The 26,396-nt window shown below is 35.4% G+C and overlaps 2 protein-coding genes and 1 pseudogene across 2 annotated transcripts; 1 reads left to right on the plus strand and 2 right to left on the minus strand.

Moving 5' to 3' along the window:
• Window positions 1-404: 404 nt before the first annotated feature.
• Window positions 405-4,153, minus strand: LOC114182044 (TMV resistance protein N-like). The gene is made up of 4 exons (XM_028068787.2): window positions 3,511-4,153; window positions 2,175-3,276; window positions 1,737-2,009; window positions 405-1,659 (listed from the first exon to the last, which is right to left on the minus strand). The coding sequence occupies exons 1-4, from the start codon at window positions 4,008-4,010 to the stop codon at window positions 481-483; spliced, it is 3,054 nt and encodes a 1,017-aa protein (XP_027924588.1). The 5' UTR covers window positions 4,011-4,153; the 3' UTR covers window positions 405-480.
• A 7,683-nt stretch (window positions 4,154-11,836) lies between these two features.
• Window positions 11,837-14,091, minus strand: LOC146887135 (uncharacterized). The gene is made up of 2 exons (XM_085672041.1): window positions 12,572-14,091; window positions 11,837-12,464 (listed from the first exon to the last, which is right to left on the minus strand). The coding sequence occupies exons 1-2, from the start codon at window positions 14,089-14,091 to the stop codon at window positions 11,837-11,839; spliced, it is 2,148 nt and encodes a 715-aa protein (XP_085528167.1).
• A 1,993-nt stretch (window positions 14,092-16,084) lies between these two features.
• LOC114180750 (UPF0481 protein At3g47200-like) lies at window positions 16,085-23,982 on the plus strand (annotated as a pseudogene).
• Window positions 23,983-26,396: the final 2,414 nt, after the last annotated feature.

Here is a 26,396-nt window from a genome sequence, read left to right on the forward strand (position 1 = left end):
GTAAATTATTATTATTATTATTATTCTGGTTTTCAGTGCATCAAAAAATATTTATTGTTAAATAATTTTTTTTTGTTTCTTTATTTAATTTAAAAAAATATTGAGATATATAGTGTTGTTTTTATCCTAAATAGTTATTGTTAGGAAGTTCAAGCGTAGATGTAAGTCTCACATTCAATATAGGTGAGAAAGTTTGAACAACAAATTTTTACTTCAACCTAATATTTTATTAATATATCTCCACGATTTAAGATCTTATGTTATGCAAAATATTATTAATTCAAAAGTAGTAGAGTAACTCCAAGAACCTAATTAACATCTTAAATGTTGGACGATCTAAGGTTCAAAATTTTGTACAAATATAAACTTTTTTCTGGTCAATTTTGGAGGAACAAATCTGCATATATGACCCTTTCAAAATTAACTTGTGAGCTCCGTTAATTCAAAACGAACGTAATAATTGTAAATACAGAAACTTTGTTAATCCATATCCACCCATCCTTGACGAAATCCTAGACTAACAACATAGTGCAAAGAACTAGATAATGAAGAAAGAGGTTGTGTGTTACTTAATGGAAAAATTGACATGGGATCTTCAAATTCTATATCCTCTTTATTATTTCCTTCCTCGTACACACCAATTAGGCTCCAACTTAGATTTCCTCTACCAATGCTATTTGTTGTGATTCCATTTCTAGTATTTCTTCGCATAGGGAAGTCCAACTCAAACGCAATCTCAGCTCTGTTCCACTCTTGCTCTGAAAACACCCTCTCCACTTTCCCTTCTAGATCACACCAAAGTATTTTTTCATACCCTCTAAACATGAAATTGCACATACCACTGAATTGCAAAGTATCATTAATGTATACTCTGAAATTAAAAGTCATTATCATGACTCTTTTCATCGCAGGAAAAAATAATGAACAACATAGCGCTATCTTAGGAAATTTCTTTCGAAACGAGAAATGCATCACTGATACCCTGCATCTGCGATACCAGTCTTCTTCCCTCCTGAGCTTTGAGAATAACAAATTGAAATCAGAATGCATAAGAGGATTAGGACTGCATACCTGGATGCCATTATTGGGATTCATGTATGGATAATACACATCAAGATATAGGTTAGAACCACCAATAAGCATTGCCATTGGAGACACGTCTGAGCTCAACTCTTTTTCAAAAAAATTATATGTTTCATGCCCATAACCAATTACCACTCTAACTTTCGGCATCATGCATATACTACCTGGTAACTGATGAAGCCTTTCGCATCCCTTCAAGGACAATAGTTCCAGCCCAACAAAATTTCCAATTGAAAATGGCAATTTCTCTATGTCTGTGTCGTCTAAATATATTGTCTTTATTTTCTCCATCTTTCCCAATACTTCTGGGAAACTCTCAAGATTATAGCACATCGCAAGATCCAAAGTTTCAAGAGATGTCAACATGATGCGGGGTGCAAGAGTTTTCAGCTTGGTGCACCCTTTAGCACTCAACAACCGAAGCTTATCAAGAAACCCAATTGATTCATCAATGTTAACTAAATTACAGCATCTATCGAGACGCAGAGTTGTTAAGAGTGATGCCTCTCGTAGGCTCGGTAGATTAGTTAAGAACTTGCAATCTTCAAGGTTTATTATAGACAATGATTCCAACATCTGCAACATAAAAAGCGAATGGGTCAATTAAGGTAGAAACTCATGTTGAGAACAAAAGCTTTGGAAGATATACATGCCTTTTGTGGTTCGAACATCAGAAGGCTACTTTCAGGCATAAGGATTATCTCAAAACGTTTTGGATTGAAATCAGAAGGTAAAGATGGCGAAGGATAGCAACTCCAGTCTAGCACTCTCAAGCTATTTGGTAGATGCTCGGGGCTTGTAGAAAAGGTTGCATCTTCAACTATCAAAATCCTCAAGTTCTTCATTTTCTTTAAGGCTTTTCCATTCCATTGCACTTGTATGTTGTTGTACCCTTCAAGCTTTATGAATTCTATTTTATCAGATCCCTTTCATGCCAAAGAACAGTTCATCCACAAAAACATAAACTGTAATAAGCTATGCCATCCTGGATAAATATATAAATATAATCTACCATGTATTCAACAAAATCGGTAAATTCTTAAGGGGGTAAAGGAAAAAAAATTGTAGAGATATTTATAACATGAACATACCGTATTTCCTTCCAAAACGTGAACAATGTCCTGGTTAAACCATAATCTACTACGTCTGCCTGGCTCAAGTGTTGATTCCTGCCTTACAATCTCTCTACCTGTGTCTCGAATTAGGTCATGCATTCTCACAAAATCAGAAGAATTAATCTTTATGAGAGATCTGTCAGCTAACACTCTCAAACCATCTTCTGCATAAAAACCATGAGCTTTTAGCATTGGTGTGACATTGCCCAGTTCACAGTTATTGAAGAAACATGCAATGTCTAGGAAAATTCCCTTCTCATTTTCTTCCAAACCATCGTAGCTTACTTTTAGTATTTCATGAATCTTTCGATGAGGAATACTTTCATATTTATCTAATGCAGAATGGCACTCATCTAAACTTTTTCCGAATAAGTGGGATCCTATAACTTCCAGAGCCAAAGGAAGACCGCACGCATAAGAAACGGCACGGTTGGAAATACTCATGTATGGTGGACCAACTTTATCACTTCTGAAGGCATGCCAGTTAAACAATTCCAGAGCTTTTTCAACATGTAATGGTTTAACCTCATATAAGTTTACCACCCCATGAGCATCTAGCAAGTGCTTGTCTCTTGTGGTGATGATGATTATACTTCCAGAGCCAAACCAATCATATCCCCCTGCAAGTGCCTTTAACTGCTCTAATTTGTCGACATTATCAAGAACTAGAAGGACCTTCTTCTGTTGAAGTCTCCTTTTTATTAACGGTATTCCTCTATTGACATCTCCCACTTTAATATCTTTTTCCTTGAGTATTTCAGAAAGTACTAATTCTTGAAGTTGGACAATACCGTGTTTATTAATCGCCTTTTCTCTTATGTCAGGTAGAAAACACGAACCTTGAAAACCCCAAAAAATATTGTTATACACGGCACGAGCAATGGTGGTTTTCCCTATACCCCCGATACCATAAATTCCTATCATGTTGATTTCAGATCCATCTTCAAGGAGAGATTTCACTCCTTCCAGTGCATACTCCAGCCCAATTGGGTTATCGGCAACATATAAAGGGATGTAATTTATCTTTCTAGAGATTGCTTGAACAATCTTTCTTATGAACTCATATTCTGGTTGAGACCTATCCATTATAAGAAAACGTGTGAACTAAAACTGAAGCATCATATTTATGTTTAGTTCATCCATTTCACAACTAATCACATAAAATTTTGCATCCATTTCTCAAATTTTATTGATCAAGATATATACGTTTATTTCACTTTCCGTCCCTATTATAGTATTAATACGAAAATTATCAGCAAAAAGAGAGATTATGACATATATATGCGTGTAATAAAAGGATAGTATGAAATACCCATGTTGGTAATGCCAGCCTGATAGATTAGCTGCTTCATGTAAGGCCTTCCTCCATTTTTGTACCTTCTCGTTGTCAGCGTCGTTGTGGAACCTAGTTTCGAGTTTTGACAATGCTTCTGCATAAGTTCCCGTCTGATGTCGAACTTCTGACGGATCCACGTCATAAAATATTGGATATATTGATGGACCTTCTTCCTTGGCGCATTCAAGGATCCTTACAAGTTCATTTAAGCAATAGGTTGAAGATGCATAGCTTTTGGAGAAGACAATGATGGAAATCCTTGAATTTTGAATTGCGTGGAAAAGAACAGGTGTAATTTCTTCCCCTATTCTAAGACCTTCCTGGTCGATGAAAGTATGAATCCCCGCTTCGCACAAGGAATGGTAGAGATTATGAGTAAACTGAAAACGAGTGTCTTCTCCTCTAAAACTTAGAAAGACGTCATAAATCCATGTATGGGTGGAGGAAGACAAGGATAATGAGATTCTCCGTGCCATGTTTAAGAACTTCAAAGATACTACGAAGGATGAGAAAGTAGTAAAACAACTTATATTTGCAGCATAACGAGGTTGTGATCAGTAAGGAGCAATAAGTAGTTGTGTTATATTTGAGATGAGATCTGGTGGGTGAATTCAGTGTTTTGCAATGGCAGAGGTGGTGGAAAAAATTGTTTACTATATTACGGAAAAGTCATGTATAATGGATAGGGACAGGGATTCATTGACTTTGACTAATTCATGGCAACTTTTCTCTTATTACACACAATATTTAAAATTGCACCAGTATAAAAGAAATTTGTGCCACTGTGTATATATAATAGTGAGACAATTTCAAAGGGTTATTAAATGTTTAATGCACATCCAAAATTTTCACCTATATGTGTGTGTGATAAAAAATTATGATAATGACTTTTTAAAAAGGTATAAACGTCATTGCTTTTATTAAATTATGAAATATTTATGTGATACAAGAAAGGGAAAAAGAATAAATTAATAAACTAAAATGAGTGTTTCTTTGTCAAATTGATGTAATGGATTCGAAGGACCGGAAGCTATTCTAAAATTTTCAACTGATATAGCAAGTGGCATGTTGAGCTATTTCTATAGAAAACTTGTTATATTAATATTGGTTTTGTTAGTCTTTCAATATCAGTTTTAGTTTTAGAATCAACTTACGTCGTAATTGAAGTATAGATTTCAATATCATCGGTTGTGAGATTTTTATATTTTAGAACAACAATAACAAATAAAATAAAAAGAGACGATAAGATTGTCCCAACTTATATACAAAAATAAAAGGAAGAGAGAAAAAAAAAATAACATACACTTCCAACAAAAAGATCCAAGAATTAACATCTTCATAAACACATTCTCAAAGATAATAAAAAATAAAACTCACACAAAAATATTGCCAACATATATTTCCCTAAACAAATACAAAACCTAAATTCTGACAATCCTAACAAAAGTATGAACATAATTAAATAAGATAACAAGAAAATAAAAATAAAGGTGTTGTTTTAACATATCTTCCTCACATCAAATATTCTTCCACTTCCATCAAGAGCCTGCACCGGAGGAACAAATGCATAAAGCAAAAAAAAGTGTTATTTTGTGACAATCTTTGAGTATTTGTGAAAACTCGAGTCAAGTGATGATATATATTTTATATTCAGTTTTATAAAACTCCATAGTGATTGCATTGTGGTTTTAGTTTTGTTTTTAGTTTATTTCTATTTTTACCGATTAATTTCGTTCTTTGTCATATTTATTTTAATTTTATATTTTTATCTCATCTTATATTTACGTACTGGTTTTTATTATAACTTTTTGTAAATATCATTTTTGTCTTATTTTAGTAATATTGAATTATGAACTTCAAAATGAACATATAATTGGCTAGATTTGGACTCCTATACTATTTTTTATGATTTTTAGGAAATGAAGCATATTTGTTCAAAATTTGTAAAAAAACCCTATTTCATAGCTTTTTCCTTGTATTCGTTTTTATTGTATTTGGGCTGAAGGGCTTAATTAGAGTAGATACTAGGCCCATGGTAGCTTCAGATTTCAAAAGGCTATATAAGACATCTAATGTACTGAAAACCATACACATAATTTATTTGCAAAATTTTTAGTGCTTTAGTTTTTCCACTAACAAAAAAATGACTTTGTCTATTACTTTCAACTTTTTACATCAGGGGAATGTTAAATATTGTATTAGGTGACATTAAATTGAGGTCGGAGTAGCTAAAAGTCAATGTGTCTTAACGTGGGTTACATCGAATGACTGATGTGTTAGGGTTTACTCTTAGTTCTGTTTTAGAGATAGCAAATAAACCTGTTCCCGTAGGTTTTGTCCGAATCCGTTTCCGTTTTGACGAAAAATCCCCGCATTGCCTGGGTATGAGTATGGATATGGGAAATTCCCGACTTTTTCAATTGGATATGGGGATGAGTATGAGGATGTACATATCCCCGCCATAATATCCGTTCCCGCCATATCTTCATCCCCATTTAGATTATTAAAATATTCATAATTAATTAAGTAACCATATATATATATATATATATATATATATATATATATATATATATATATATACTTTATATTTTTTATTTCTCTTAATTATTTAGTTTGTCATGAAACTCATTTGCATCTCCAATATATTTTCATCTTATCATAACTTCTTATATGTAATTATGTTAAAATGATGTATGTTAATTAAATTTTTTTATGCCTAACATTTGAATATTTATATTATTTTTTAATATTTTTATTTATTATATATTTTTCTTTTACATGAGAATTTTTATATTTTCAATTTAAGCTAATATAAAAAAAATTCTTTACTTATTATTAATAATTTTTGTTTAATTTGAAGAACTCTTTTGTTTCGTTAAAATAATTTTCGTTACTTTTGAACCATTGAGTATATATGTTGATATTTGAAAAGTTTTCTTAGATCTCTAAGGTATTTTTCATCTTATCATACACCCTTAATTATACACTTGATTTACTTTGTGCGATTTTTTTCAACAGTCTCTCAAATTATTTCTAAGACACACATTTGTTAATTTTATAATATTTTTATTTATTGTTTATTTCATTATGTAGAATAATATTTTGATATATTCTATCTACTTATTTTTTATTTTCTAACTCATTATTAATCATACTATAATTTTTTCACTTTAATTGTATAAATAACTTTATTTACTACAATATAAAAATTTAATGTAATTTCTATGAATTTTTTTTGTCACTATGCAACATGTATTAAAGTTCAAAAGATACAGAATTGATGTCAAAATTTTATTATTATGTTTATTATTTCTTCTTTGTGTCATTTTGATCCAGTGATGTATTATAACTTTAATTAGTGTATAAAAAAGAGATTCATTATAATTTAAAAAATTGAAGTAAAAAACATTTAAAATATATTTTAATTTGAATATTTGTTTTCCTTTTATATATTTTTTAAATATTTTTTAATTTTAGCAAGTAAGTTTCACTAATGTTTGTAGTTTGCAGATTTAATAAATGTTTTGGTTCTCATGAAATTTTATTTAATATTCTAATCTAAAATGTAAACAATTATAATTAATTTCAAAGTATTTGATATGAAAGAAACAATCATCCTTCTAATATTAAATATTTGATAATATTATGTTTTTTTTGTTGTAATTTTTTTTTATAAAATTTAATATTGAAGTAATTAGAACGCGTGTACGGGTATGGGTACGAGATTATACCTGTTACCCGGTGGGGATGGGGATGAGACAAAAGTTTGATACTAATTAAATTTGGGTATGAAGATGAGAATGAATTTTGTTTTGCGAGGATAGGTATGGGATAGCGAAACCCATCGTCGCCCCGCCCCGTTGCCGTCCCTAGTTCTATTATCGTATATATCCTTGTAGTGCAAACTCTTCTTCATTCAATCACATACATTTTTTCTCGTGCATTCCTCTTCTATTCTCTCTCTGAAACCCTCACATCGTATCAAGAGCTTAATTTTTTTATTTTACCATGTATTCCGCTGGTCTTTATGTTTCCACATGTTTTCATCTTCTCTTACACCACATCATTTCACATCTCCCATAAGCCTTAAGATCGATGATGAAAACTTCTTGATTTGGAAACATCAAGTTTTGGCGACTTCGATGGTTTACAACTTATGAAGTTTCTCGAAGTAATGGAGACGTCCAAGGTCTTTAAGAGAGAAGGTCTGACTAAGAGTGTTGATAAGATTGTTAATAGCCCCAGATGAAGAACCTATGATAAGTATGTCATCAACAGATCAACTTATCGTTGCCTGGCTTTTGGCCTCGATGTCCACCACTATGCTCATAAAAATGGTGGGCTTGAACACGTCTTATCAAATATGGGAGAAGCTCAATGTTTACTATGCTAGTCAGTCCATGCTCGCGTCAAGAAACTAAAGACTTAGTTAAAGAGAGCCATGAAAAACAGGTGTATATCTGTATATTTTCTTGATGTCAAAAAGATCATGGATGCTCTTGCCGCCATAGGATCACCGATCACAGAAGATGATCACATTGAATATATTATAGATGACCTACCCGAAGAATATGATAGTTTCATGACAATCATTCTTTCACGTCACGAACCTTATACCCTAGATGAATTGAAGCTTTGCTTCTCGCTCAAGAAGAGCGTTTCGAGAAGCATCAAAATACTGATACTCTACCTCAAGCAAATGTTACCACATCTACTTGGACGACTTCTTTCCGAGGTAGAGCGTTCGAACGCGGTAAGAACTTTTTCTTCAAGTGGCGGCCGCTCTTTTTCATGAAGACAGCACCATCATCAACCATGTGGCACCCACAACAGTCATCTACTCAATCCTCCAACAGAGTTCAATGTCAACTATGTTCAAAGTATGGGCATCTTGTCGTAGACTGTTGCCACAGGTTCAACCACGATTTTTAACCACAAATTCAAATGAATAATTCCCAGGTTCCCTCCTCTAATCTTGACGTTTATGAACAAATGTCTAATATCTCATCGTTATTCGATCCTCTCTGGTACCCCACAGTGGGGCCTCTCACCATGTCACAAATGATTCTACTAATTACAACACAAAAACTTCATATGTTGGTTCTAAATAGATCAAATTAGGCAACAGTGCAAGTCTGCCGATAACTCATATTGGCTCTACTACACTTTCGTCTTCCTTACGTTCTCCATGCTTTCTTTTGTTCTTATTGTTACTAAGAATCTACTTAGAGTTTCTCAATTTGCCAGGGATAACAATGTCTTCTTTGAATTCTTTGCTGATTTTTGTTTTGTCAAAAATCAGGACACCAAGGATTCTACTCAAAGAAATTCTTAAAGATGGAATTTACATTTTTCCTACACTACAACGTGCCTTCAAGACCTCTCCTACAGTTCATCAATCTACTGCCTCTGTGAACTCTGATCTTGTTCCCATTTGGCATGCACATATGGGTTATGCATCTATTAAAACCATTAAACAGATTCTCAATGATTGCAATATTTCTGCTAATTCTTTTTTCTGTGATTCTTGTGCGGTCCCAAAAATTCATCAATTACCTTTTGATATGTCTCAAACCAAATGCAGTCATCCTTTAGAATTGGTGTATATGGATATTTGAGGGCCTTCTCATGTTTGCTCTGTAAATGGTGATAAATATTACATCTCCTTTGTTGATGCTTTTTCTAAATGCACTTGGATCTATATTTTGCATGCTAAATCTCAAGCCCTTGACATTTTTCATAAGTTCAGATTACTTGCTGAAAATAAATTGGGTCACCAGATTAAAACTATACAAAGTAATAATGCTCGAGAGTTTATGCATTTTGATAACTTTCTTGCATCTGTTGGGATTAGTCATTGTTATATTTGTGCATATGCACATCAACAAAATGGGAATGTGGAAAGGAAGCACCGTCATATTGTAGAAATTGGTTTGAGTGTTCTTGCTGACGCTGCTTTACCTCTAAAATACTGGAACTATGCTTTTCAAACTATTGTTTTCATCATTAAACTCCTCATAGCGTTTTATACAAACATGAATCAAATTATAACATGTTCCGTGTGTTTGGCTGCACCTGATATCCTTTGCTTAGACCATACAATAAAAACAAATTTGATTTCAAGTCATATGCCTATCTATTTTTGGGATATTCTACCAATAAGAAAGGGTTCCTCTGTCTTCACCCTAATGGAAAATTATATTTTTCTCGGGATGTTTTGTTTAATGATTCCATACAAACATTCTTCAAAAATTTTTGAGTCATCTTTGTCATCCACAACTTTGATGCCACCTTCCACCTATCCCTCTCTTTTACTGCTTCCCACACCCTATTCCCATACACAAAATGCTTATCATCAAAACACATATTCCCATACACAAAATGCTCATCATCAAAACACATATGCTATGTCTCATGCTTCGCAACCTACAAATCATGAAAATTCTCACATTACTGATACCTCAACACCACCAAACAATATTGAGTCACATATAAATACTGTTGTTCCTCCTACGGATACCTCAACACCACCAAACATTACTGACTCTCCTATAAATACTATTGTTCCTCCTGTAGTTTCTTCCACAGATAACATTGCTACTCACAAACCATCCCATGAAGACACGTTCAAATTCTGGAATATCTAAGCCCAAAGTTTGGACTCTTACTACTTCTTATTTTGTTCCTCACAGACCTAGTGAGGCTCTTGCAGACCCTGACTAGAAGCAAGCGATGCAACTTGAATACGTTGCCTTGGTCAAAAAACAAACATGGAGCTTAGTTGACCCACCTTCTAGAGTGCACATTATCAGCTGCAAGTGGATATTCAAAAACAAATATAATCCTAACGGGTCATTACAACGTAGAAAGGCTCGACTTGTAGCTCGTGAATTCGACCAAATAGAAGGAATTGATTACTTCGAAACATTCAGTCCAGTGGTAAAACATGTAACCATTCATGTCATTCTATCTCTTGTAGTAACAAATGCTTGGCCCGGTCATCAACTAGACGTAAACAACGCATTTCTCAAATGGGGATCTTAAAGAAGTTGTCTTCATGAATCAACCTGCAGGTTTCTCAACTAATTCACATCAGGTCTGTCGACTCAACAAAGCCATATATGGCCTAAAACAGGCTCCAAGAGCCTGGTATAAAAAGCTAAGTACTGCCTTGCTACACCTTGGTTTAAAATCCACCACTTATGATGCTTCTCTTTTCACTCGGGCTATTAACAATCTTATCAACACTCTTAGTCAAACCTTCTCTCTTAAAGACCTTGGACGTCTCGATTACTTCTTTGGAATTGAAGCACACTAGCAATCAAATGGTTCTTTAGATCTTAGTCAAACCAAATACATTTAACAAATTTTTCACAAAGCCAACATGATCGATGCAAATCCTCAACCTTCACCCATGGTTTCATCACCTAAACTCACTACAGATGGAACTTCTGGCTTCGATGATCCGACTCTATACAGGCAGATTGTAGGTGCGCTTCAATACTTAACCTTCACTCGACTGAAGCTTACGTATGTTGTTAATAAAATCTCTCAATACATGTATAGTCCTCAACTTCATCATTGGAAAGCAGTGAAACGGATCCTTCGTTACATATCTGACGCTCGCTCATATGGTTTGTGATTCACAACCTCCAAAGATCTATCCATTCGTGCCTTTGCAGATGCAGATTGGGGATCAAACATCGATGATCGAAAGTCTACCACAAGTTTTTGCATATACTTAGGTTTAAATATGGTAAGCTGGTCGTCGAAAAAACAACATGTTGTTTCCCGCAGTAGCACAAAGGCCGAGTCATGAAGCATTGTCGTTGTTACCATGGACATTTCTTAGCTTTGTAATCTTCTTCAAGAAATAGCTCGTCGTTTGTCAACTCCTACCATCTATTCTGACAACGGTGTTGTTCTTCTCACTGCAAATCCTATTATGCACTCTAAAACCAAACACTTCGCCCTAGATATTCATTACGTACGGGATCTTGTCTCCAAACACCAACTTTTGGTTCAACATATCCCTGCTCAGTTGCAAATCGCTGATGTTTTTATGAAGCCCAGACACGGACACGCACATGGACACGGGAAAGCGTCTAAATCGAAAAAATGTAAGACACGGACACACACACATATTATATATATATATATATATATATATATATATATATAACAATTACAATTCATAGTCTAAAAAATTGAAAATTAATATTTATATAAAAAATAATCCACCAATTATACTTCATGATCTAATAGAAATCAAGATAAACAATTATAAAAGAAACAAAGTCTACCAAAAGAAAAACAAAAAAAAAAACGTAAGTAAATCATGATGTTTAACTCTCATTTGTTCATTTTCATTGAAAAATGCTTCTTCTAATTCTTGTTCATCAAGAGATAGACTAGCAATCTGAAGAATTTTGCTGTCTTCCAATGAAAAGTCATCTCCTCCAATATCCCACAATTTAGTTTCCTCTTCTCTATACTTTGAGGAGTTTCTTGAGAGAAGACGGAGATTACTATGGATAAATACTAAATCTTCTGCCCTTTTGGGAGTCATCTTATTTCTTTTCAAAGAATGTATAAAAGAGTAGGTACTCCAATTCCTTTCACAACAAGAAGAAGAAGAAGGTTGTCCAAGTAGCTTAAGAGCTATCTTTTGAAGTATTGGTGCTTGAGATCCATGAATAATCCACCATGATTTTGCATCCATTTTAGTTCTATCCCTTATAGCGTCGGGATCTGCAAAATCTTCTCTTTCATTTGAAAAGTTTGCAAACTCTAAATTTGCTTGTCTCCTTACATCCACATCATCAAAGTACTTCATAAAACATTTTTTCCTTTCATGAGTAAGTTCTGCATCTTCATGTGGGGCAACTCTTTGTGAATCTTCATTTAACCATTCATCACTATAATATCTACAGTATTAAAGAACATAAGCATAAATTAACATAATATTATATATTATAGATAAGACATATACAAAAAAATATATAATAATAAAATAATTTAATAGTATAATTACCTTGGATTTAAAGAATGAGCAAGACAATGAAGAGATGTGCTACTCTTAGTCCAACGATCAATTAATACTGAGTTTACTGCCTCAAAAAAAGATGAATGTTCAACTTGTGCCTTTCCTTCATGTTGGTATATAATCTTCCTCACATCTTCAATCATTGAATCCCACATCTCATACACTAAATGAAGAGTAGCCATATCTGTATCTGTTTTTCTGATAACATCATAAATAGGGGCAGGAAAAGCAAGTATGTAGTCAACCTTCATCCACCAATTATCATTCAATAAAGTTTCTTTGACTGTTCGTGCATTATCAACGTTATCCTCTTTGTAATCAGACCATTCATTACTAATTACCATCTGTTGGAGTCCTCTTTTCAAGGTTCTAAATCTTTTAAGCATGATGATGGTTGAAGCAAATCTCGTTGGAGCAACAGAAAGAAACTTCAATGAATTGAAGTTATTAAACATTGATAATCTCATAGAGTGCCCCATAATGAAGTTTTTAATAAATGTAGCATCATCAGCAATCTGTGAGATCCAATAAAATTCTTCATAAAGATCACTATTTCTTTTTGTATTTTTTGCTGCACAAATATTTTTCAATGCAAGATTCAAGGTGTGCACTACACAAGGAGTCCAATATATTGAAGAAAATTCTGATTCTATGATCATACCTGCTGCCTTACATATTGCTGCATTGTCTGTGATAATTTGTACCACGTTTTGTGGTCCAACTTCCATAATTACATCTCTCATGTGTTTGGCAATAAAATCCTTGTCTTTTGTCTCACTAGATCCATCTATTGCTTTCAAAAACATTGGTCCACTCTCATTGATAGCCATAAAATTGATAAGAGGTCTTCTTTGAGGGTCGCTCCATCCATCGCTAACAATTGTCACACCTTTTGGCTTCCATGAATTCTTTATAGGTTGCAGAAGATTTTCTACATGAGCTCTTTCTTTATTAAGCAGTGGACCTCTCAATTTATTATATGATGGTGGTACATATCCACTAAGGTTAGAAGTATTGGCAGCGTAAGAAAAGGCACTCCTATAATAAGGACTTCTTGCGAGATGAAATGGTAATCCTGAAGAATAAAACATCCTTGCAATTTCACAATCAAGAGCATCTCTAGCTTGAATGTTGAAAGAAGCTTCTAGAGGACCCTTGAGTTTTTGGTGAACACCACCACTGCTTGTCTGCTTTCTTTCCTCAGATACAGGTCGTAGAGAGACCTTTTTCTTCTTTGAATTTTCAATTTTCAAAGTTGCTTCATTATCCAATCTTTTAAGCTCAGCAAGTTTTGTCGGATTCACTTTTGGACAAACTCTAACCCCTTCTCCCTTAATTTTTAAGAGATGAGCTCTCACTCGAGTGTAAGATCCATTAAATTCAAAATCACACAAAGTACAGTTGACCATATAATTTCCACCACCAGGAGTTTTTCTTATCTTTGTAAAATATCTCCAAAGGGGTTTTGTTTCATCTTCTTGTTCAATAGCTTGATTAGGTCTACTCATCTTAATTTCCTATAATAAAATAAATTGAAAATACAAAATTTACTTAATATTTAAAATTTAAAAATAAAACCAAAGTATATAATTTAAATAATTTTTATACATAATATATTTATAAAATTAAATTCAAAATATAAAACTTATAATTTTATGTTTATAATTTAAATTATAAAATAAATTAAAATTATGTAATGCATATGTATTGAAATTTGAAATTAAAAACTAATAAAGTATCATGTATAATCTAATAATAATATAAAATATAATTATCTATAAAATATAATTATTTATAAAATAATATATTTTTAAAGTAATGTTAAATTATTAAATTATTTTATATTGTTAAAAGAACAAGGAACATAGTACTCTGACATGTATAAGTTATAGCAAATATGATGGATGCATAGAATGACATTAAGTATTAAAAAAGTTAAATTATTAGCATTTAATGGATGAATTTAATAAGTAGAAGAAAAAGAGGGTGTGGATAAAATTTAATATAGAAGGCAAAGAATTTAATAGATAGAAGGAGAGAAGACGTAAAGAGTACTTACCTTTTTCTACACACTTCTTCTTCTCAGTATTTACTTTTTTCTCCTGCTCAAAATATATCTCTTTTTATTCTTCTATCCGAGCTTCTTCCTTCTTCCTCTAAGAGCTTTCTTCCAATGACTATGTGTTTCGCTCACTAAATCTCAACGTTTCTTTCTTTTACCTCTAACTGATTTCTTTTTCTTTGTATATTTTGTAAGTCTCTGTATGTATTTATAGAACATGTATAAGGTTTTTGTTATTAAAAGATGAGATATAAAGATATTTAAATAGATATATTTGAGGATTATTTTGTTAAAATTTTTAGTTTTAATTCTATATAATTTATTAAGATTTTTAGTTAAGATTATTTATATATTTATCTTTATTTTTTTTATATAAAGTAATTTATTTATATTTATTTGAAATATGGAACATGTATCTAGTAATTTATTTATATTTATTTACGTATAAAAAATGAAAGATGTTATAGATTAAAATTAATTATAATATAATATATTATATACTGATAAAACAAGTTAAAATCTCTTTAAATAAAATATTTTAAGAAAATTTTAGATAAAGTGAAAACTGAACAGATGTATTTGTATTTGGGATCCGTAAAATTAAAACAAATTTCATATTAAATAACTAAATTATTAAATTGATAAGAATATGGTTATGTTTTCTTTTCAGATTTTTATTTTTGTTTTGCTTAACTTTCCCTTTCCTATCTTCTATCTTCCCTTCTCCTCTCCGTGAATTTGGTGACAACTCTGCAACGGGCAACTCTGCAACAGGCGTCCACGTTCCACTTTTTGCAGCACCGCAACGTATCTTTTCCGCGTCCAGAGAGAAGGCCGTATCTGGCCCAAAAAGCAGCGTCCGACACCGTGTCGTGTGCGCTTCCGACAAGTGTCCGTGTCCGGTGCGTCTCCGAAACGGGGAAGCGTGGTTCAGACGCCGTGTCGGAGCTTCATAGGTTTTTACTAAGCATTTATCTGGGGCTTTTTTTCTTCTTTTTCCCAATAAACTTAGTGTGTTTGCCTTGTAGCCTCCTCCTTAAGTTTAAGGGGGCATGTTAGGGTCTACTTTTAGTTATGTTACTATATATATATCCTTACCCAATATATCCTTGTAGTGCATACTCTTCTTCACTCAATCACATACATTTTCTCTCGTGCATTCCTTTTCTATTCTCTCTCTTAAACCCTCACATGATGTCACGTAACGCTGGATATAATATCAAATCGACGTCAAGCTGACGCCACTTCAAACAAGGTTTTGTTGTCACACTTAAAAAGTTAGAAGAAAAAAATTGATGTTGTTATGCATTGCCTATTGAATACAATAGTGATGATTTTTTAGAAATGATTCTAATTGATGCTGCCTTCATAATTGAGTCTTTTCTCAAGCTTTGTTACAGAGATTGGAAGCAGGACGATCTATTGTTGCCAAAACATGGATGCTAGGAGATATTGATCATGACTTGTTGCTGCTAGAAGATCAACTTCCTTTCTTTATTCATGAAGAACTTTACAACCTCGCAGGTTTAAGAGGGAAATTGGCCTCCTTTCTACATATTACTTCCATTTTTTTTTTTGACGACGTTGGTTTTGGAACTGTGTGTCCAAGAGATTCACTAAACACTTCACTGATCTTTTAAGATCTATTGCAATATTATCACCAAAACTTGATCTTGGGGCACTTAGAGAACACAAAGAAATTAAACATGTGTATAATGCAAGTCAACTAATGGAGGCAGGTCTTAAACTCAAGGTTAGTCCAAATCAAGGCTTACTTGACTTGACCTATTCTGATGAGGGTGTATTCACAATGCCAATCTTTAATTTATATAACAGTACAGAAGTTCACTTTAGGAACATGATGGCGTTTGAGTTTGTCACTGTCTTGATGAATGCATCATTACTCAATTCATAACAAATCTGATTTATGTTATTAATTCTGAAAAAGATGTGAACATACTAATTGATAATGAAATTGTAGTCAACATGATGGGTGATGCTAAAACGATATAGCTTCAATGGTTAATAGTTTGACCACATACCTTTTGTAAGACCCGTGAAAATTAATTAAATAAATAAAAAATTAATTAATAAATGCAGGTAGTGAGAACCTTTAAGGAATTAATTATTGATTTACATGATGTGGAATAGTATTAGCTCAAATGGTTGAGAGTACTTGATTATGTGAGAGGACTTGGGTTTAAGTCTTATGTATGCCAATTTGTGTTATTTAATTATTATTATTTTTAATAATGTGCTTGATCATGTTGAGTGATGATATAATCATGGATTTATATTAAATATCACAAAGCATGAATTGGTTTAATTGGTTGTGCACTTGCTCAGAAATTGGATGGTTATGAGTTTGAACCTTGGTAACTCTAAATTAAACTTCCATTTTGCTTAAATTAGTTTTGGCATGAAGGTGCAAGGGTAGAGAAAACCCTAGATGAATGAGCTCCCAAGGGAGGCTGAGAAAACAGTCCATAAGTGATCAAAGGGGGAGCTCTAGCATTTGCGTTTTAAGCAAGAAAACCAGGTTAAGGGAGCTTTACGCGTTAATCTTATGTTTATGTGTGGTGATGAATTGCCGCCATTGCCCCGAGTTGACTGGTTGACCAATGTTGACTCATTGACTGTCCAATGAGAGGCTGCCACGTGTCAAGGCAGTCTCTCTCTCAAGCCAGAATTCTCTTTCCGCAATTAGGGTTTGGCTGCCGTGAGGGTTACCGCAAGGGGCATTTCATAGGTTCTGATTATGGCCAGTGGTTCTCCGATGGAGAATGTGTTCGACTGCGTACTCGATCTATTGCATTTTTCCAGTAATGTGGTTCATGGAAGAGATGCAAGTTGACCATGACGCATTGGTGAATGTGGTTGACACAGGGGCTGGCTGCGAGAATGGTTCGAACGAGTGCAGGCAGTGTGCGTCACGAGCAGAGGTGGTTTCCGAAGGTTGCATGATGTTAATGGCAGATCTACGATGCTAATTTTGGCTCGTTCATGCACGTGGTGGTGCTTCACTGTTCTCAACTTATGCAGGTTCACAAACTCGAGTATAGAGGAACGATGGAGGCGATGGAGTCGAAGAAGATGGAGGCGCGTCGGAGGTGCAGGATTTGCAGGAGAGGGAGGTGCGAGGAAAAAGATAGTACGACGGGACGCGCGGAGAGGGAGAGGGAGGCGCGAAGAGCACGATGCAGTCCATTGTCCCGGCGAGTACAGTCCCGACGTGGTGGTGGCTGTGGGACGCGGGACGCGCGGAGAAGATGAAGCAATCGTGAACTCCCATTTCTGAAAGTAGGACGTCACTGAGGAAGCGAGGCACAGGGGAGACAGTGGTTCTGTGAGTCATGGATGCTGTTTCGAGAATGGTGCAGCTTGGAGGCAGCATGGCGCGTCGGAGAAGACGGTGGCTACAATTCCGTCGAGCTGCAGCGGTGGTCGGAGGTGGTGGCTATGCAGTGGGTTGGTGTGGAAGATATAGAGAATGAGATTAGGGTTAGGGTTTTGGTTGTGTGAAGGAGAGAGAGAGAGTGATGAGGTGTCATGTTTTGGTTGGTTATTTTCATGAGTGGGAGATTGAGGACGTGGCTTATTTTCATTAGTTAATCTAGTAAGTGAAGGATTGCCACGTGGCGAAATCTGATGGACTAGAGTTTAAGTGACATTAGGGGTGCAACTCAGTAAAAAGAAGGGGTGCAGAACAGAAATAGAAAGTCCAATTAGAGAAGGGGGTGTAAACCTGAAAACAAGGGGTGCAATTAGCTCCGTGAATATTTTTTTTCAGAAATATATAATGGAATTGGAAAAGGAGGGGTGTAAACATGAAAATTGGGGGTGCATTTAGTACCTGAACTATTCCTCTCCAAATTTTGATTTTGGGACTTAAATTATGAATTAAAATATTCACTATTTACACTCTAAGGACCTAAGTTAAATTATAGTTGCATTATTAAATTCAAGGATGTCCAATAATATAGTATGCCACTAAATACAATTTTTCAGCGAAAAAAAATAATATTAAATTCCCAAAATTTAATTATTTAATGTGAGTAAAGGTTCGACCCATCATACCCTCCGGGCGGTTTAGAAGCGGGCAACGCTTGGCGGTACGTGTCCCCCGCTAGGCGATTTTACTGCAGTAGTATTGGGGTTCTTATTTGTGGTGTGCATGATCTACATAGTTGTAGTGATGCCTTAAAGGTCAGCTTGCTTATGTTCCTTGAGTTAAGCTCAGAACGTATCCCTTGAGTTGAGCTCGGGATAGGGGTTAAATGTAAGACTCGTGGAAATTAATTAATTAAATAATTAATTAATTAATAAATGTGGGAGAAAGGAACTTTTATGACATTAAATGTTAATAGGTATGACGTGGAAAAGTACTAGCTCAAGTGGTTGAGAGTACTTTGTTTGTGTGTGAGGGCTTGGATTCAAGTCCTATGTATGCCTTTGTGTGTTATTTGATTTATTATTATTTTGATAATATATTTGTGACTAGTGAGTGATGTTATAATCATAGGATTATAATTGTTATCACTAAATCTGAATTGGCATAATTGTTGTGCTTTGGCCTTATGAGTGGAGGGTCACGGGTTCAAACCTTGATGTGCATAAAGTAGGCTTTATTTTTGCTAATTCTAGCTTGGAGTGGAGGTGAAAGGGCAAAGGTAAAACTAGAATGAGTTGAAAGGAGAACGAGATTAGAGAATGAGTTGAAAGGAGAACGAGATTAGAGAGTGAGAGGGAAGTTTTTGGTGTGCAAAGGGCTGAAGCAAAGTATTGGTGAACCAAGAATCTTCCATATTTTTTTTCCCAATTTCAATCCAAAATTTCAGGTTAGGGGAGCTGTCTTTTGTGTTTGTAAATTACATGATATGTATTATGGTTTGGTGTCATTGCCTTCTCAATTGGAATATGAGTGTGGTGAATTCGTGTATGTGTGATCAAAGTAATGAATTGGCTGGGTGGTTTTACATTGCAAAACCCTTTTATGAATTATATGTTTTGGGGATGAGGGTTTTTGCTATTGAATGATTGTGGATGCCTAAATCTTGTGTTTTGGTAGTTTAATTGGATATAAAGCATGATTCTAAGGTTTGCTTGCCATTACAATGTGTAGATAATTATTGAGTGGTGTTTTGACATTGGGTTTGGTGTATTGTGTGCGTGAATAGAGACGAAACTCTACAAGTTTCGCCCAAGTGAGTCTATCTCGCCTAAGCGAGAGTTGCAGAACCTCGTTCTGGTTTTTGGTTCGCGCTACTCGTCCAGGCGAGGAGTTTTGGGGTGTTGAGCGATAAATACTCTCGCTTAGGCGAGAATGGCTCGCCTATGCGAGGTCGTGACGAGACTTGGTGTTGTTTACATTGAATCCTCGTCCAGGCGAGGAGTTATGTGTGTTGAGCGAACTAAGGTCTCGCTCAGGCTAGAAGAGCTCGCCTAAGCGAGATGAAGTGGTACAACCACTATTGCATGCTCGCTCAGGCGAGATGGGTTAGCTTAAGTGAGGTTAATGGTCTAGCCTGGGCGAAGATCCTTGGCTTAAGCGAGAATGATGTGTTTTCTATGTTTGTGTGAGTTGTTTGAGCTGGTTTGTTTGTTGTCCCTAAATTCTAGGGATTTTATGCTTGTGTTGGTGATGTTTGGGCTTGAAGGACTAAGTCCATAGGACTTTGGGATGTGCTTTGTTTGAGTCGCGAACAAGGAGTTCGTGATGGGTGGACCACATGCGGAACATGAACAGTTTAGTTCACCGGAGGTACTCTTGTTGGGATGAATGAGCGAGGGAGTTCATTTCATGCTCAACTTGGGAATGCTATGAGCGAGGGAGTTCATAGTAGGAAAGGCGAGTATGCATGTCTGGGTCCGAGCGAGGAGTTCGTTAAGCAGAACTACAAGCGGGATAGGCTTGTAGGTTGGACCACGAGCGAGGAGGGTCGTGGAAGCACATGAAGTCCCAAGTTTTAGTGTACATGCATGAACTCATAATGTTTATGAGTTGGAAAATGGAGATTTTATTATAAATGATTTAATAATTGTGATTTATCGGGTGGGTGAAATTCATGTTTATTTTATACCTATGTGTATAGCTCACCCTATCTGTTTGTGTGTGACGATTATCGAATAACTTGTTATCCAGGAGCAGATGATGTTTCAGGTGAGCCAAGAGCTGCATAGTGGCAAAGAGTGGGGACCAATGGCATGGGAATTTTATAAAATCTTTTATTTAATTTTCATGTAATTTGAATTATCAAATTTTACTGTTTTCTTGATCTCTATATTATAAAGGTGGATTTTGGAATATTTTAGACTATGAATGTTTAAAGTTTTAAAATTTTCCCGCGTTTTGGAAAAAAGGATTGCTAATAAATGAGGAATGTAATTTATTTTTGTCTTATTAATTTATTTATTTTTAAGTAATATCCTACCGGGATGTTACAGTTGGTATCAGAGCAAAAGTTTTGAAAATATTTTAAATATTTTGGGGCTTTTGGGGAGTGAGCTTATCGTTTGATTGTTTGTGTGACTGAGTTACATGTTGGAAAGATATGAGTGGCTTTATTTAAATAAGTGAATTTTAACAGTTGAAATGTGGCGTATTCAGGCTATGGAGGAGCGATGGAGGCGATGGAGTCGAAGAAGATGAAGGTGCGTCGAAGTAGCGAGATTTGCAGGAGAAGGAGGCGCAAAGAGCACGATGCAGTCCATTGTCCCAGCAAGTACAATCCCGACGTGGTGGTAGCTGCGGGACGCACAGAGAAGATGAAATAGTCGCGAACTCCCATTTCTGAAAGCGGGACGACGCTGAGGAAGCGAGACGCAACGAAGACGGTGGTTCTGTGAGTCATGGATGTTGTTTCGATAATGGTGCAGCTCGGAGGCAGCATGGCGCGTCGAAAAAGATGGTGGCTATAGTTCCGTCGAGCTGCAACGGTGGTCGGAGGTGGCGGCTGCGTAGTGGGTTGGTGCGGAAAAGATAGAGAATGAGATTAGGGTTACGGTTTTGGTTGTGTGAAGGAGAGAGAGAGTGATGAGGTGTCATATTTTGGTTGGTTATTTTTGTGAGTGGGAGATTGAGGACGTGACTTATTTTCATTGGTTAATCTAGTAAGTGGATGATTGCCACGTGACAAAATCTGATCGGTTAGAGTTTAAGTGACATTACGGGTGCAACTCAGTAAAAAGAAGGGGTGCAGAACAAAAATAGAAAGTCCAATTACAGAAGGGGGTGTGTGTGATCTACATAGCTTTAGTGATGCCTTAAAGGTTGGCTTGCTGATGTTCCTTGAGTTGAGCTCGAAACGTATCTCTTGAGTTGAGCTCGGGATAGGGGTTAAGCACGTGGCATTCCTCGAGTTGAGCTCGGAATGACATCGCTCGAGTTGAGCTCAAGATGGAAGATGAACACAAGGAACCCTTGAGTTAAGCTCGGGTTGGCGAGTGTTGCTGGTGTGAGTGTGCTGGTTGTGGCCAGTACGGATAGGTCCAGATGGATTGCCATCCTCAATAATTAGCTGACGAGTTTGGTAGTTTTGGAATTTTACGAACTATGTTCATATTTGGAAACTCCACCTGACGTTACGGTGTATGATCCGTAGCATGGTTTCCCACACATGCTCTATCGGTTGTGGCCGATATGTATGGCAGCAAGACATCTTGAGGTAATTGCTATAAGACGTAGAACACAATTATCATGGTAGTGGCCATGTGGTATGGGATCAAAGGAAGAGATTTCTTTGGTGCGATTGTGTGATATATATAACTGTTCAATATTTATATATATGTGTGATTTGTTAGCTCACCCTATCTACTTGTGTTTGGCGATGATCGTGTATGCGGTACACGGGAGCAAATGATATTGTAGGTGAATCTGGTGAGGCCTAGAGACGGAGCAAGGCTAGTATTAGGAGAAGATTTTATCAGAACTTTTATGAACTTTTTTATGCTTTCAAATAAATTGTAATTAAGCTTATTTTGAACTTTTGGATAATTACAATCTTATTTATACTTATGGATTTTGGTTTATTGTGAAAGTAATAGAAGTTTTTAATTTTCCCGTGTTTTGGGAGAATCAGTTATAATAACTCAAGTTTTATTATTTACTACTTTATTTTATTTTAAATCCATAATATCCGGACGGGATGTTACAGTTGGTATCAGAGCAAAGGCTTTCAAAAATGTTTTGGGGTCTATGGGGAGTGAGCTCATCGTGTTACGTTAACGTGACTAATTGATTATGTTTTGTGCTAAATTTTGGTTGTGAAATCATAACTTGCGATGTGTGATGTGAATAGTTGTAAAAATGTGGTGCGCACAAGCTATGGCCAACAGAAGGAGAAGGAATAATGCTGGAGCTAATGACATTGCTCAGGCGATTCATCGCATGGTAGACGTGATGCAACCCATTGCAGCAGCACCCAAGACCGTAGTCGCACCTACTCGTCCAGTAACTAAGGAGGATTTCATGAAGCATAGGCCAACCAAGTTCTCTGGCAAGGCCACCCTTGATGAGGCAGATGCCTAGCTGCGTGAGTGCGAGAAGATTTGCTGGGTACTTGAATGCACTGATGCGCAGAGGTTAGCCTTCGTCGCATTCCTCCTGGTGGCAGACGCTGAATACTGGTGGCAGGGGATGCAGTAGTTGATGCAGACCTATGAAGAACAGGTGACTTGGGCTACCTTCAGGACGAGGTTTCTGGAGAAATATTTCCCAAACAGCGCGAAGCATGAGAGAGAGGCAGAGTTCCTTACACTCCAGCAGGGAACTATGACTATGCAAGCCTATACTGATAGGTTTGAGTATCTGGCACGATTCTACTCGCCGTTGTCGCCGAAGAGTGGAGGTGCAGGAAGTTCGAGGGTGGACTTAATCATGGGTTACTTAGGTTTTTGGTGCCTCTTAGGATCAGGGAATTCCCAAATTTGGTTGAGCAGGTCAAAACACTTGAGCAACTGGAGATGGGGCCCAGCAGAGTGGCTCGACAGTAGAAGACCACTACAAACTCCATACTACAAAAGAAGCCATACAGTAGACCACCGACTTCGTCTAGGAAACTGCAGTGTTTTAACTTTGGTGGGAAGCATCGGCCTAGAGCACAAGCTAGGAAACTACAGTGTTGCACCTTTTGTGCCAAATTTCATTTCACAATATGTTTCTCTCTGGAATAGTTTGAATGATTTCTACGAAAACCCTCTCAACAAGTACAAGGCTATGTTCATACATGAGTAATTAAACGCTCCTTGGAAAATAGCTTCTACTATTGCTGGAATTGTACTACTTTTCCTCGTATTTATTCAGACTCTTTGTTCAATCATCTCAGTAGTTCAAAAGTAAGAAATTATGACAATTTCAACACTTGAATAATGCTATGGAACAAGTCAAACTGATAAAATTAGTTTCGTTATATGTGTAGGTAATTGAGAAGTTGAGTTGTTAAATGAGGAATAAAGCTAATTGGGTAAAGAAAACATTTGATGATTGTATTTAAGTATCTCATTTTTATATATAAGAAAAGTTTTTGTAAGGTGATCGTATACATTGTTGTTTTTCTTTCATCAAATGATAAGATTGTGTCTATTTTATATTCTTACAACTTTGGTTGCTTACATTTTTATTTTTGTCTTCACCACACAATTTTATTGTGAGGTCTTAGAATATATTGTAGACATTTTAAATTGTAAGTACTTTTTATTTTTGTGATAGCAATGAAAATAATAGATCTTTACAAAGAAAAAACACGCCAATGTTATAGCAATAGTGGGTAAAGTTATTTTTACTGAGATGGACGAAAAAGTTGTGCTAAAACTACTAGTATATAACTAAAATAGATAGTTTTCAAATGCGTATAGTAAACCTGGTTGGTGTTAGTTCTTATGGTAGGCTTTGTAATGCCTTGGAGGGTACATGAGCTTGACCAAGGGAGGGAAAATGAACATATCTTTCCATTGCAGCCTTGAAGGGTTTTTATGATTTTTAGCAGGCTAAAATAAAAAGGATGAAGAAGTGATGCATAATAGGTCATTAGCCTATCATGGTCTGTAAATTTTAGAGTGTTAATTTGAGAAAGTTGTTGACTGCCACTTTGGTATTTGGTTTTCCTTTTGTTTTGTAAGTGGGTATTGAGGGGTCAGGGTTTTTGGTTGTTACCATTTTTGTTGAATCGAATGCTAGTGTTTTTGGATTTGTGGTGGTCATAAAAATCACTAAAATAATTTCTAGGTAAAACAAAAATGTTGTAGTATTGTGTCATATTGCTTGATATAAAAGCTTCTAAAATGATTATAATTAACAAAGTAATTCTGATCATGCTTTTTGCTTAGATAACCTTGAAGTATGCTACTAGTGGGCTTCTAGCAGCTACAACTCTTTTATTGAATAAACGACTTTTATAGCGGTGCACACATCCAATAGTAAATGTCCAGATTATTATGCTATTTTGCTTTGAACCTTGATGTATGTTACTGTTTCCTTTATAACTTCTGTCTTTTGTTTGATATTGATAGGACTAGTATAGTATCATAGCAACAAGAAAAATGGGGTTTTAATTGAATTAAACTACGGAGAAACCTAGGAATTCATACGTAATTTCAAATATTTCAAGAGCTCTAGATCCACTCCTTTTATTGCTTTCCGATGACAAAATCCCCTAGGTAGCTACAGGTCTACAGTTTACAACCGAAACCTATGCTATGCTTAATTGGCTTAATTAGTTGTAATGCAAATCCATTGCCCTTCTTTCTAACATAAGTTTGTAACTAACTAACTAACTTACCTAACCCATACAAAACTATTTAATAGGTATCCATCATACTCTCCATTAAAATTTCACAATTTCCTCTAGGTGAACTGGTTCTGAATGCTGAGATAAAGGTCCTCTAGTGTTCTTATCGATGACAAAATTATGGTAGTGACCAAGTCTGGATACTATGATGCAGATGGGACATTGTGTTTTCCTTGAGGAAACATTATTTCATGGAAAAGTTAGAAACAAAATGTGGTGGCCTGATCTACAACTAAAGCTGAATATAGGGCAATGGTGTCACTAACATGTGAACTTATATGGGTAAAGCAGTTCCTTCAAGAGCTTAACTTTTGTGACATCCTAACTATGAAGATGTATTGCGATAATCAAGTTGTTCTCCACATTGCATCACATACAATGTTTCATGAGATAACTAAACATATAGATATAGATTGTCATTTTGTTCATGAAAAATTGTTGAAGAAAGAAATATGTACTGAATTTGTTGGATCAAATGACCAACATCCAGATGCGTTGACCAAGTCTTTAAGGGAAGCTCAGATTGAGTTTATTTGTTCCAAGCTTCGAACATACAATCTGTTGAAGGAATTCCAAAAAATACACCATTTCTTTCTCCTAGGATTCCAGTTCTCCATGAAGGAATATGATTCTAGTGGTTCTAACATGCAATTTCCTCACTACTCTCCAACCTCTTTTTCTCCCTCTGTTTGTCCTTTGGTTGTTCTTATTTTTTTTCTAGGTCCATCCACTAATTATTCTTTCCACAATGATTATTTTCTTGGCTCTTGATTTTCATCTTCATTTCTATTTTCTTCATCCAACACGAGATATTCCTCACATTTTTTCTCTTTATTCCCGATACCCGTTCCCACAAACATTGGAAACAAATTATGTGATTTTCCCATCCACCTATTTACTGAAACTTTTACTTCCCTTAGCTAACATGAGCATTTTAAAGATGGAGAATCGCCTGTATATTTTACCA

Source organism: Vigna unguiculata, chromosome 4, assembly GCF_037176805.1.
Source record: "Vigna unguiculata cultivar grain cowpea cultivar isolate G323 ecotype 2 chromosome 4, ASM3717680v1, whole genome shotgun sequence".
Lineage (NCBI taxonomy): Eukaryota > Viridiplantae > Streptophyta > Magnoliopsida > Fabales > Fabaceae > Vigna > Vigna unguiculata.

What these genes read in the sequence shown, in the direction of transcription:
- LOC114182044 (XM_028068787.2), bottom strand. Translation starts at nt 4,010, where the DNA reads ATGGCACGGAGAATCTCATTATCCTTGTCTTCCTCCACCCATACATGG. An exon ending in GGCTGGCATTACCAACATGG is followed by an intron (nt 3,277 to 3,510) that starts GTATTTCATACT and finishes TATAATGGATAG; the next exon opens with GTCTCAACCAGAATATGAGT. An exon ending in TGATGTTCGAACCACAAAAG is followed by an intron (nt 1,660 to 1,736) that starts GCATGTATATCT and finishes TTTATGTTGCAG; the next exon opens with ATGTTGGAATCATTGTCTAT.
- LOC146887135 (XM_085672041.1), bottom strand. Translation starts at nt 14,091, where the DNA reads ATGAGTAGACCTAATCAAGCTATTGAACAAGAAGATGAAACAAAACCC. An exon ending in GCTCATTCTTTAAATCCAAG is followed by an intron (nt 12,465 to 12,571) that starts GTAATTATACTA and finishes TTAATACTGTAG; the next exon opens with ATATTATAGTGATGAATGGT.